General features: G+C 61.1%; 1 protein-coding gene across 1 annotated transcript in view; it reads left to right on the top strand.

Annotated features, from left to right (window-relative positions):
* The window catches only part of LOC138570281 (cytosolic phospholipase A2 gamma-like), a 507,932-nt gene that overhangs the window by 12,854 nt on the left and 482,572 nt on the right, over positions 1–12,506 (top strand). Inside the window, exons 2-5 of the mRNA XM_069649050.1 lie at positions 588–632; positions 1,761–1,798; positions 1,885–1,996; positions 3,102–3,244. Of these exons, the coding sequence (XP_069505151.1) occupies positions 588–632; positions 1,761–1,798; positions 1,885–1,996; positions 3,102–3,244 (338 nt within the window). The remainder of the gene's footprint in view (positions 1–587; positions 633–1,760; positions 1,799–1,884; positions 1,997–3,101; positions 3,245–12,506) is intronic.

Raw genomic sequence — 12,506 nt, 5'->3', positions numbered from 1 at the left:
AGGGAGCACAGGGCATTCCAGTCACTGTGTGGAGGGAGAACAGGGCATTCCAGTCACTGTGTGGAGGGAGCACAGGGCATTCCAGTCACTGTGTGGAGGGAGCACAGGGCATTCCAGTCACTGTGTGGAGGGACCACAGGGCATTCCAGTCACTGGGTGGAGGGAGCACAGGGCATTCCAGTCACTGTGTGGAGGGAGCACAGGGCATTCCAGTCACTGTGTGGAGGGAGAACAGGGCATTCCAGTCACCGGGTGGAGGGAGCACAGGGCATTCCAGTCACTGTGTGGAGGGAGCACAGGGCATTCCAGTCACTGGGTGGCATGGGATTGTCTATTCTTCTGCTAGGCCGTCAAAGCAGCCTAGTCAAGGCTAGCAGGCATCTGAGTCTTCCCCCAAATGGTCCTAAAATCTCAAGAAATGGATAGCAAGACATATATGAAAGTGATGTTTACCTTTACCACACAACCAAGACGCATGCGCACGGAGCTGCTCAGAACATTGCAAATCATCGTCAATTATATTTCCATATATTTAAAGTGTCATCGTTGGCAAATAGTAACATCTATTCTCTGTTACTCTCTCATAGATCTACCAGATGTCTGACCACCAGGCCAAAGTGCCAGTGACGATGGTACGTATGTATGTATGTTCCAGGAAGAGGCCCCTGCTGCTCCCAGGCGCTGCCAGGCCAAAACCACCCGAACATTGAAATCCGGGTGCCCACGCTTGCACTCCTGGCAGCTGCCTGCCTGGAAGAGCGAGGGGCGCCTGCGGCTGCTGCTACATGCCCCATGTATTTCTGGTGTGGCAGTCCACGCCTGCTATTATCTCTGCACCCAGTACACGAGCCGATCCAGGCTCCAGGCTCCAGGCTCCAGGCTCCAGGATTACAGTCCCAAGAATGTGTGCTCTGGCTCCTCGGAACCTCAGGCTCTTGTTGCTTAGGAATGAGGGTGGGTGTATGAGTGGCTGGTCTGTATGTGGCGGCCGCTTCTCACTGAACTCATTGATTTCTGTAATATTTATTTTTTGTAAATGCAGTTATGTAACAGACCTAAAACACTATAATTAATCATCTGAGAGTTAAATAATCGTAAATACTTGCCAGTTCTCATTTTGGGGGCCAGGAAGCAAGGCAGACACATGGTCCGGTAGGCGTTGTTGCAGGTGGGCAAGCAAGGTACCAAGTCCTGGATTTGTGTTGTTGGGGGTGGAGTAGCCAGGCAGACACATGGTCGGGGTATGTGTTGTTGCGGTTGTGTGCAAGCAGGGTATACGGTGTTGGTTTTGTGTTGTTGGGGGTGGGGGTGCATAAGCCAGGCACAGTGTATGGGTTTTGCCTGGTTGTGTGTCTGCAAGCAAGGTAGCAGGTCTGGGGTTGGTGTTGTTGGTGGAGTAGAATGGTCCCAGGTGTTGCCTTTTGGGGTGTGGAGGAGGAACACCAGGTGTGCCCCTTGTACCATCTGGACTTGTGCTTTGCTCCGACACTTCCCATGAATTGCACCCCTAGTTCCAGCTGTGTCACTGAGGCTAGTGTCTGGCACGTGCACTGCACGTGTTTCACGCTTTCGCCTCTGCCTGCAGCTCAGTGACACTCGGATGTGAGCCAAACCACACCACACTCGTGTTCATGCTGCATCAGAACTGTGTGGGTGCTGTTCTCTCTCCCCTGCTGCTGACCGCAAGGGCGGCTGAGTGGTGCGCCTGGGAGGGAAGAGGGGATAAAACGCCTCTAATATGATTCACGTTTCTTCCCTAGGTGCCCTCGTGGGCGAATAGGACCCCCGAGTCGCCGAGGTGAGTGCAGTGCTGCATTGCCCATCCTATGTGTGCTGTGAAGTGCAGGCTGCAATAACTCGACATCCACCTGTTTTCCCCAACAGCGCCCTCATCCGTTGGTCGAAGGAACTGTCAGACGGGGAACTCATCTCCACCAGCGAGAGGCGGAGGACCATAGCGCAGTGTCTGGCAAAGCACGGCATCAGCTGTGATGTGGTGAGGACCCGCCCTCTCTCGCCCCCTGCTGTCTGGCTGAGTGATGCATAGTTACACATAGCGCGAATGGGGGTATATATATATATCACTACAAAAAAAAACTTTGTTAAAAGGACGTTATGATTACAAGTAAAATCTAAAAACCCCTGAAATTCGGGAGTTATGTTAGGCTAAGCACCCATTTTTCCAGTCAGCACTCTCCACTGCTACCACTACCACCCCAGACATGAAAGATGCCATCACACATGTCATTGCTGCCATCACTGATGGCATCACATGTTTAGTCCCTTTGTTTTATGTCAGCTAAGCCACCATAACTCGCACCACCACCGTGCACTGCTAAGACTAACACCCAGGATATCAAAGATGACATCACAAATGTCACTGAAGTGACACTAGCCTTACACATTGGCCAGCCAGTCCATGTCCCGTCCTGTCCTAGGTAGCCGTCTCCAGTCCATCACAGCAAGTTCATTTTGCTCAAGGAGTCTGCGGAGCCACTGGGCCCCGGACCCTCGTGGAGCCCTGCCTTGGCCTTCTCCTGCAGAGCAGGGAGCCAAGGGGCCTATCATCCTCAGCCAACCACTGCCCCAGGTGCCCCTTCTTGGGGGAAGGGAGAAGAGCCTTCACTCTTAGGGAGGAGGATGAGGGTATAGCCCCCGCAGTGTGTCCTTTCGTTGCTCATTCTGCGTGCCATTGCCACATCCCCCTCTTGCCTGATATCCGTGCTGTACGCCTGCGAGTGTATGAGCAGGCCATGTTATGAGAGTTTATGCCATGTGTATATTCTGTAACCCCCGCGTTATGCCCATGCTGTACATTTAGAGTGTATGGCCGGCCATATGATGTATTTTATGCCATGTGTATGTCCATGCCATATACCCCGGCTGAATGCTCGACATTGTATGACGAGGTCATATGGTTGTATTTTATGCCATGTGTATGTCCTTGGCATATTTCCTTTCTGTATACCCATGTATGCCCATGTTGGTTCCGTACTAATCTATGCCCTGCTATGCCATTCTATGCACTCGTGCAGACATTATGCACATTGTGATTTGAACAGTGCAGTCTCAATGTGCACCCATCTGCTTACACTTTGCAGGATAGAGTACCCCGCGTGGCTCTGTTGGGGTCCGGCGGGGGACTGCGGGCGATGATCGCACTCATGGGAACTCTCATGGAACTCGCCACTCAGGACCTCTTGGACTCCATCATGTACCTCTGCGGCGTCTCCGGCTCCACGTGGTGAGTCCCAGTGAATGGCATACTCCCTTAATGTCGTCTGCATGCCCCACGAGCCTCTGCGTCTTGTGGAAATGGCCATCCACACTGGGTGCACTCCAAGCATGGGTGCGTGTGCTGCCTCCACCTTGCAGGTGCCAGCCTGCTGCCAGCTTGATTACTCCCGCTCCCTCCTGGTGGCTACTTTTCCACATCCCCTTCCCCTGGCTTCTTTAGGGGCTGTGGGCAGGGATCCATTTAGTAAAGATTTTGGTTCTTAGAATTTCCCCACGCCTCTGATTGGGCCTGTACCTGCAACCTTACAGCCGCCCCTTCCTGCACTTATCAGACACCCGCTGTCTGCACTTAATCATGTCACTTCCCATCTGCTGGCAGCACTACCTGTTGTTATTCTTTCATCATGTGTTCAGCACTTTCCACTCCTCCTCCTCCCCTTGCACTTTCCCCCTCCCTCTCCCCTAGCACTTTCACCCCTCCCTCTCCCCTTGCACATTCCCCCCTCCCTCTCCCCTAGCACTTTCCCCCTCCCTCTCCCCTTGCACTTTCCACTCCTCCTCCTACCCTTGCACTTTCCCCCCTTCCCCTCCCCTAGCACTTTCCCCCCTCCCTCTCCCCTAGCACTTTCCCCCCTCCCTCTCCCCTAGCACTTTCCCCCCTCCCTCTCCCCTTGCACTTTCCCCCTCCCTCTCCCCTTGCACATTCCCCCTCCCTCTCCCCTAGCACCCCCCCTCTCCTCTAGCACTTTCCCCCCTCCTCCTCCCCTTGCACTTTCCCCCCTCCCTCTCCCCTTGCACTTTTCACTCCTCCTCCTCCCCTTGCACTTTCCCCCTCCTCCTCCCCTTGCACTTTCCCCCCTCCCTATCCCCTTCAACTTTCCCCCCCTCCCTCTCCCCTAGCACTTCCCTCTCCCCTAGCACTTCCCCCTCCCTCTCCCCTAGCACTGTCCCCCTCCTTCTCCCCTAGCACTTTCCCCCCTCCTTCTCCCCTAGCACTTCCCCCCTCCCTCTCCCCTTGCACTTCCCCCCTACCTCTCCCCTAGCACTTCCCCCCTCCCTCTCCCCTAGCACTTCCCCCTCCCTCTCCCCTAGCACTTCCCCCCTCCATCTCCCCTAGCACTTCCCCCCTCCCTCTCCCCTAGCACTTTCCCCCCTCCCCCTGCCCTCTCCCCTAGCACTTTCCCCCCTCCCCCTCCCCGAGCACTTTCCCCCCGCCCTCTCCCCTAGCACTTTCCCCCTCCCTCTCCCCTTGCACTTTCCCCCCTCCCTCTCCCCTAGCACTTTCCCCCTCCCTCTCCCCTTGCACTTTCCACTCCCCCTCCTCCCCTTGCACTTCCCCTCTCCCTCTCCCCTTGCACTTTCCACTCCTTCTCCTACCCTTGCACTTTCCCCCTTCCCCCCTAGCACTTTCCCCCCTTCCCCTCCCCTAGCACTTCCCCCCTCCCTCTCCCCTAGCACTTTCCCCCCTCCCTCTCCCCTTGCACTTTCCCCCTCCCTCTCCCCTTGCACATTCCCCCTCCCTCTCCCCTAGCACTTTCCCCCCTCCCCCTGCCCTCTCCCCTAGCACTTTCCCCCCTCCCCCTCCCCTAGCACTTTCCCCCCGCCCTCTCCCCTAGCACTTTCCCCCTCCCTCTCCCCTTGCACTTTCCCCCCTCCCTCTCCCCTAGCACTTTCCCCCTTCCTCTCCCCTTGCACTTTCCACTCCCCCTCCTCCCCTTGCACTTCCCCCCCTCTCCTCTAGCACTTTCCCCCCTCCTCCTCCCCTTGCACTTTCCCCCCTCCCTCTCCCCTTGCACTTTTCACTCCTCCTCCTCCCCTTGCACTTTCCCCCCTCCTCCTCCCCTTGCACTTTCTCCCCTCCCTATCCCCTTCAACTTTCCCCCCTCCCTCTCCCCTAGCACTTCCCTCTCCCCTAGCACTTCCCCCCTCCCTCTCCCCTAGCACTGCCCCCCCTCCTTCTCCCCTAGCACTTTCCCCCCTCCATCTCCCCTAGCACTTCCCCCCTCCTTCTCCCCTAGCACTTTCCCCCCTCCCTCTCCCCTAGCAATTTCCCCCTCCCTCTCCCCTAGCACTTCCCCCTCCTTCTCCCCTAGCACTTTCCCACTCCCTCTCCCCTAGCACTTTCCCCCCTCCCTCTACCCTTGCACTTTCCCCCCTCCCTGTCCCCTAGCACTTTAACCCCTTCCTCTCCCCAAGCACTTCCCCCCTCCTTCTCCCCTAGCACTTTCCCCCCTCCCTCTCCCCTAGCAATTTCCCCCTCCCTCTCCCCTAGCACTTCCCCCTCCTTCTCCCCTAGCACTTTCCCCACTCCCTCTCCCCTAGCACTTTCCCCCCTCCCTCTACCCTTGCACTTTCCCCCCTCCCTGTCCCCTAGCACTTTCCCCCCTCCCTCTCCCCTAGCACTTTCCCCCCTCCCTCTCCCCTAGCACTTTCCCTCCTCCCTCCCCCCTTGCACTTTCCTCCTCCCTCTCCCCTAGCACTTTCCCCCCTCCCTCTCCCCTAGCACTTTCCCCCCTCCCCCTGCCCTCTTCCCCTAGCACTTTCCCCCCTCCCCCTCCCCTAGCACTTTCCCCCCTCCTTCTCCCCTAGTGCTTCCCCCTCCCCCTCCCCTAGCACTTTCCCCCCTTCCTCTCCCCTAGCACTTTCCCCCTCCCTCTCCCCTTGCACTTTCCCCCTCCCTCTCCCCTAGCACTTTCCCCCTCCCTCTCCCCTTGCACTTTCCACTCCCCCTCCTCCCCTTGCACTTTCCCCCCTCCCTCTCCCCTTGCACTTTCCACTCCTTCTCCTACCCTTGCACTTTCCCCTTCCCCCCCTAGCACTTTCCCCCCTTCCCCTCCCCCTAGCACTTTCCCCCCTCCCTCTCCCCTAGCACTTTCCCCCCTCCCTCTCCCCTAGCACTTTCCCCCCTCCCCTCTCCCCAATGCACTTTCCCCCTCCCTCTCCCCTTGCACCATTCCCCCTCCCTCTCCCCTAGCACCCCCCCTCTCCTCTAGCACTTTCCCCCCTCCTCCTCCCCTTGCACTTCCCCCCTCCCTCTCCCCTTGCACTTTTCACTCCTCCTCCTCCCTTGCACTTTCCCCCCTCCTCTCCCCTTGCACTTTCCCCCCTCCCTCTCCCCTAGCACTTCCCTCTCCCCTAGGCACTTCCCCCCTCCCTCTCCCCTAGCACTGTCCCCCTCCTTCTCCCCTAGCACTTTCCCCCCTCCCTCTCCCCTAGCACTTCCCCCCTCCCCCTGCCCTCTCCCCTAGCACTTTCCCCCTCCCCCTCCCCCTAGCACTTTCCCCCCTCCTTCTCCCCTAGCACTTCCCCCCTCCCTCTCCCCTTGCACTTCCCCCCTACCTCTCCCCTAGCACTTCCCCCCTCCCTCTCCCCTAGCACTTCCCCCTCCCGCTCCCCTAGCACTTCCCCCCTCCATCTCCCTAGCACTTCCCCCCTCCCTCTCCCCTAGCACTTTCCCCCTTCCCCTGCCCTCTCCCCTAGCACTTCCCCCTCCCCCTCCCTAGGCACTTCCCCCCCCCCCTCCCCTAGCACTTTCCCCCTCCCTCTCCCCTTGCACTTTCCCCCTCCCTCTCCCCTAGCACTTCCCCCTCCCTCTCCCCTTGCACTTTCCACTCCCCCCCTCCTCCCCTTGCACTTCCCCCTCCCTCTCCCCTTGCACTTTCCACTCCTTCTCCTACCCTTGCACTTTCCCCCTCCCCCCCTAGCACTTTCCCCCTTCCCCACCCCTAGCACTTTCCCCCTCCCTCTCCCCTAGCACTTTCCCCCTCCCTCTCCCTTGCACTTTCCCCCTCCCTCTCCCCTTGCACATTCCCCCTCCCTCTCCCCTAGCACCCCCTCTCCTCTAGCACTTTCCCCCCTCCTCCTCCCCTTGCACTTTCCCCCCTCCCTCTCCCCTTGCACTTTTCACTCCTCCTCCTCCCCTTGCACTTCCCCCCTCCTCCTCCCCTTGCACTTTCCCCCCTCCCTATCCCCTTCAACTTTCCCCCTCCCTCTCCCCTAGCACTTCCCTCTCCCCTAGCACTTCCCCCCTCCCTCTCCCCTAGCACTGTCCCCCCTCCTTCTCCCCTAGCACTTTCCCCCCTCCCTCTCCCCTAGCACTTCCCCCTCCTTCTCCCCTAGCACTTTCCCCCTCCCTCTCCCCTAGCAATTTCCCCCTCCCTCTCCCCTAGCACTTCCCCCTCCTGCTCCCCTAGCACTTTCCCCACTCCCTCTCCCCTAGCACTTTCCCCCCTCCCTCTACCCTTGCACTTTTCCCCCTCCCTGTCCCCTAGCACTTCCCCCCTTCCTCTCCCCAAGCACTTCCCCCCTCCTTCTCCCCTAGCACTTTCCCCCCTCCCTCTCCCCTAGCAATTTCCCCCTCCCTCTCCCCTAGCACTTCCCCTCCTTCTCCCCTAGCACTTTCCCCACTCCCTCTCCCCTAGCACTTCCCCCCTCCCTCTACCCTTGCACTTACCCCCCTCCCTGTCCCCTAGCACTTTCCCCCCTCCCTCTCCTCTAGCACTTTCCCCCCTCTCTCTCCCCTAGCACTTTCCCTCCTCCCTCCCCCCTTGCACTTTCCTCCTCCCTCTCCCCTAGCACTTCCCCCCTCCCTCTCCCCTAGCACTTCTCCCCTCCCCCTGCCTTCTCCCCTAGCACTTTCCCCCTCCCCCTCCCCTAGCACTTTCCCCCCTCCTTCTCCCCTAGCACTTCCCCCCTCCCTCTCCCCTAGCACTTCCCCCTCCCTCTCCCCTAGCACTTTCCCCCCTTCCTCTCCACTAGCACTTCCCCCCTCCCCTTGCACTTTCCACTCCTCCTCCCTACCCTTGCACTTTCCCCCCTTTCCCCTCCCCTAGCACTTTCCCCCCTCCTTCTCCCCTAGCACCTTCCCCCCTCCCTCTCCCCTAGCACTTCCCCCTCCCTCTCCCCTTGCACTTTCCCCCTCCCTCTCCCCTTGCACTTTCCCCCCTCCCTCTCCCCTAGCACTTCCCCCCTCCCTCTCCCCTAGCACTTTCCCCCTCCTCCTCCCCTTGCACTTTCCCCCTCCCTCTCCCCTTGCAGTTTCCACTCCTCCTCCTCCCCTTGCACTTCCCCCTCCCCTCTCCCCTTGCACTTTCCACTCCTCCTCCTACCCTTGCACTTTCCCCCCTTCCCCTCCCCTAGCACTTCCCCCCCTCCCTCTCCCCTAGCACTTTCCCCCTTCCTCTCCCCTAGCACTTTCCCCCCTCCCTCTCCCCTTGCACTTCTCCCCCTCCCTCTCCCCTTGCACTTTCCCCCTGTCTCTCCCTAGCACTTTCCCCCTCCCTCTCCCCTAGCACTTTCCCCCTCCTCCTCCCCTTGCACTTTCTCCCCCTCCCTGTCCCCTTGCACTTTTCCACTCCTCCTCCTCCCCTTGCACTTTCCCCCCTCCTCCTCCCCCTTGCACTTTCCCCCTCCCTCTCCCCTAGCACTTCCCTCTCCCTCTCCCCTAGCACTTCCCCCCTCCCTCTCCCCTAGCACTTTCCCCCTCCTTCTCCCCTAGCACTTTCCTCCTCCCCTCTCCCCTAGCACTTCCCCCCTCCTTCTCCCCTAGCACTTTCCCCCCTCCCCTCTCCCCTAGCAATTTCCCCCTCCCTCTCCCCTAGCACTTCCCCCTCCTTCTCCCCTAGCACTTTCCCCACTCCCCTCTCCCCTAGCACTTCCCCCCTTCCCTGTCCCCTAGCACTTTCCCCCCTCCCCTTCCCCTAGCACTTTCCCCCTCCCTCTCCCCTAGCACTTTCCCTCCTCCCTCTCCCCTTGCACTTTCCTCCTCCTCTCCCCTAGCACTCTCCCCCCTCCTCCTCCCCTTGCACTTTCCCCCTCCCCCTGCCCTCTCCCCTAGCACTTTCCCCCTCCCCTCCCCTAGCACTTTCCCCCCTCCCTCTCCCCTAGCACTTCCCCCTCCCTCTCCCCTAGCACTTCCCCCCTCCCTCTCCCTAGCACTTCCCCCCACCCCTGCCCTCTCCCCTAGCACTTTCCCCCTCCCCCTACCCTAGCACTTTCCCCCCTCCCTCTCCCCTAGCACTTTCCCCTCCCTCTCCCCTAGCACTTTCCCCCTCCCTCTCCCCAGCACTTCCCCCCTCCCTCTCTCCTAGCACTTTCCCCCTCCCTCTCCCCTAGCACTTCCCCCTTCCCTCTACCCTAGCACTTCCCCCTCCCCCTACCCTAGCACTTTCCCCCCTCCCTCTCCCCTAGCACTTCCCCCTCCATCTCCCCTAGCACTTCCCCCCTCCCTCTCCCCTAGCACTTCCCCCCTCCCTCTCCCCTAGCACTTTCCCCCTCCCTCTCCCCTAGCACTTCCCCCTTCCCTCTACCCTAGCACTTCCCCCTCCCCTCTCCCCCTTGCACTTCCCCCCTCCCTCTCCCCTAGCATTTCCCCCCTCCCTCTCCCCTAGCACTTCCCCCCGCCCTCTCCCCTAGCACTCCCCCCTCCATCTCCCCTAGCACTTCCCCCCTCCCTCTCCCCTAGCACTTCCCCCTCCCTCTCCCTAGCATTTTCCCCCCTCCCTCTCCCCTTGCACTTCCCCCCTCCCTCTCCCCTAGCATTTCCCCCCCTCCCTCTACCCTAGCACTTCCCCCTCCCTCTCCCCTAGCACTTTCCCCCCTCCCTCTCCCCTAGCACTTCCCCCCTCCCTCTCCCCTAGCACTTCCCCCCTCCCTCTCCCCTAGCGCTTTCCCCCCTCCCTCTCCCCTAGCACTTCCCCCCTCCCTCTCCCCTAGCACTTTCCCCCCTCCCCCTGCCCTCTCCCCTAGCACTTTCCCCCCTCCCCCTCCCCTAGCACTTTCCCCCTCCTTCTCCCCTAGCACTTCCCCCCTCCCCTCTCCCCTTGCACTTCCCCCTCCCTCTCCCTAGCACTTCCCCCCTCTCCCCTAGCACTTCCCCCTCCCTCTCCCCTAGCACTTCCCCCTCCATCTCCCCTAGCACTTCCCCCCTCCTCTCCCCTAGCCACTTTCCCCCTCCCCCTGCCCTCTCCCCTAGCACTTTCCCCCCTCCCCTAGCACTTTCCCCTCCTCCCTCTCCCCTAGCACTTCCCCCCTCCCTCTACCCTAGCACTTCCCCTTCCCCCTCCCCCAGCACTTTCCCCCCCTCCTTCTCCCCTAGCACTTCCCCCCTCCATCTCCCCTAGCACTTCCCCCTCCCTCTCCCCCTAGCGCTTCCCCCTCCTCTCCCCTAGCACTTTCCCCCCTCCCTCTACCCTAGCACTTCCCCCCTCCCTCTCCCCTTGCACTTCCCCCCTCCCTCTCCACTAGCATTCCCCCCTCCCTCTACCCTAGCACTTCCCCCCTCCCTCTCCCCTAGCACTTTCCCCCTCCCTCTCCGGTAGCACTTCCCCCTCCATCTCCCCTAGCACTTCCCCCCTCCCTCTCCCCCCTAGCACTTCCCCCTCCCTCTCCCCTAGCACTTTCCCCCCTCCCTCTCCCCTAGCACTTCCCCCCTCCCCTTGCACTTTCCACTCCTCCTCCTACCCTTGCACTTTCCCCCCTTCCCCTCCCCTAGCACTTTCCCCCCTCCCTCTCCCCTAGCACTTTCCCCCCTCCCTCTCCCCTAGCACTTCCCCCCTCCCTCTCCCCTTGCACTTTCCCCCTCCCTCTCCCCTTGCACTTTCCCCCCTCCCTCTCCCCTAGCACTTCCCCCCTCCCTCTCCCCTAGCACTTTCCCCCCTCCTCCTCCCCTTGCACTTTCCCCCTCCCTCTCCCCTTGCACTTTCCACTCCTCCTCCTCCCCTTGCACTTTCCCCCCTCCCTCTCCCCTTGCACTTTCCACTCCTCCTCCTACCCTTGCACTTTCCCCCCTTCCCCTCCCCTAGCACTTTCCCCCCTCCCTCTCCCCTAGCACTTTCCCCCTTCCTCTCCCCTAGCACTTTCCCCCCTCCCTCTCCCCTTGCACTTTCCCCCTCCCTCTCCCCTTGCACTTTCCCCCCTGTCTCTCCCCTAGCACTTCCCCTTCCCTCTCCCCTAGCACTTTCCCCCCCTCCTCTCCCCTTGCACTTTCCCCCCTCCCTGTCCCCTTTCACTTTCCACTCCTCCTCCTCCCCTTGCACTTCCCCCTCCTCCTCCCCTTGCACTTTCCCCCCTCCCTCTCCCCTAGCACTTCCCTCTCCCCTAGCACTTCCCCCCTCCATCTCCCCTAGCACTTTCCCCCCTCCTTCTCCCCTAGCACTTCCCCCCTCCCTCTCCCCTAGCACTTCCCCCTCCTTCTCCCCTAGCCCTTTCCCCCTCCCTCTCCCCTAGCAATTTCCCCCTCCCTCTCCCCTAGCACTTCCCCCTCTTTCTCCCCTAGCACTTTCCCCACTCCCTCTCCCCTAGCACTTTCCCCTTCCCTGTCCCCTAGCACTTTCCCCCCTCCCTCTCCCCTAGCACTTTCCCCCTCCCTCTCCCCTAGCACTTTCCCTCCTCCCTCTCCCCTTGCACTTTCCTCCTCCCTCTCCCCTAGCACTCTCCCCCCTCCTCCTCCCCTTGCACTTTCCCCCCTCCCCCTGCCCTCTCCCCTAGCACTTTCCCCTCCCGCTCCCCTAGCACATTCCCCCCTCCCTCTCCCCTAGCACTTCCCCCCTCCCTCTCCCCTAGCACTTCCCCCCTCCCTCTCCCCTAGCACTTTCCCCCACCCCCTGCCCTCTCCCCTAGCACTTTCCCCCCTCCCCCTCCCTAGCACTTTCCCCCCTCCCTCTCCCCTAGCACTTCCCCCCTCCCTCTACCCTAGCACTTCCCCCTCCCCCTCCCCTAGCACTTTCCCCCCTCCCTCTCCCCTAGCACTTCCCCCCTCCCTCTCCCCTAGCACTTTCCCCCTCCCTCTCCCCTAGCACTTCCCCCTCCCTCTACCCTAGCACTTCCCCCTCCCTCTCCCCTTGCACTCCCCTCCCTCTCCCCTAGCATTTCCCCCCTCCCTCTACCCTAGCACTTCCCCCCTCCCTCTCCCCTAGCACTTCCCCCCTCCCTCTCCCCTAGCACTTTCCCCCTCCCTCTCCCCTAGCACTTCCCCCCTCCATCTCCCCTAGCACTTCCCCCCTCCCCTCTCCCCTAGCACTTCCCCTCCCTCTCCCCTAGCACTTTCCCCCCTCCCTCTCCCCTTGCACTTCCCCCCTCCCTCTCCCCTAGCATTTCCCCCCTCCCTCTACCCTAGCACTTCCCCCCTCCCTCTCCCCCTAGCACTTTCCCCCTCCCTCTCCCCTAGCACTTCCCCCCTCCATCTCCCCTAGCACTTCCTTCCCCCTTCCCTCTCCCCTAGCACTTTCCCCCTCCCTCTACCCTAGCACTTTCCCCCTCCCTCTCCCCTA

This window comes from Ambystoma mexicanum, chromosome 2q (assembly GCF_040938575.1).
Source record: "Ambystoma mexicanum isolate Mex_15411 chromosome 2q, UKY_AmexF1_1, whole genome shotgun sequence".
NCBI classification, from domain to species: Eukaryota; Metazoa; Chordata; class Amphibia; order Caudata; family Ambystomatidae; genus Ambystoma; species Ambystoma mexicanum.
The sequence above is the reverse complement of the archived record's forward strand: the minus strand, read 5'-3'. Positions and strand labels throughout refer to the sequence as shown.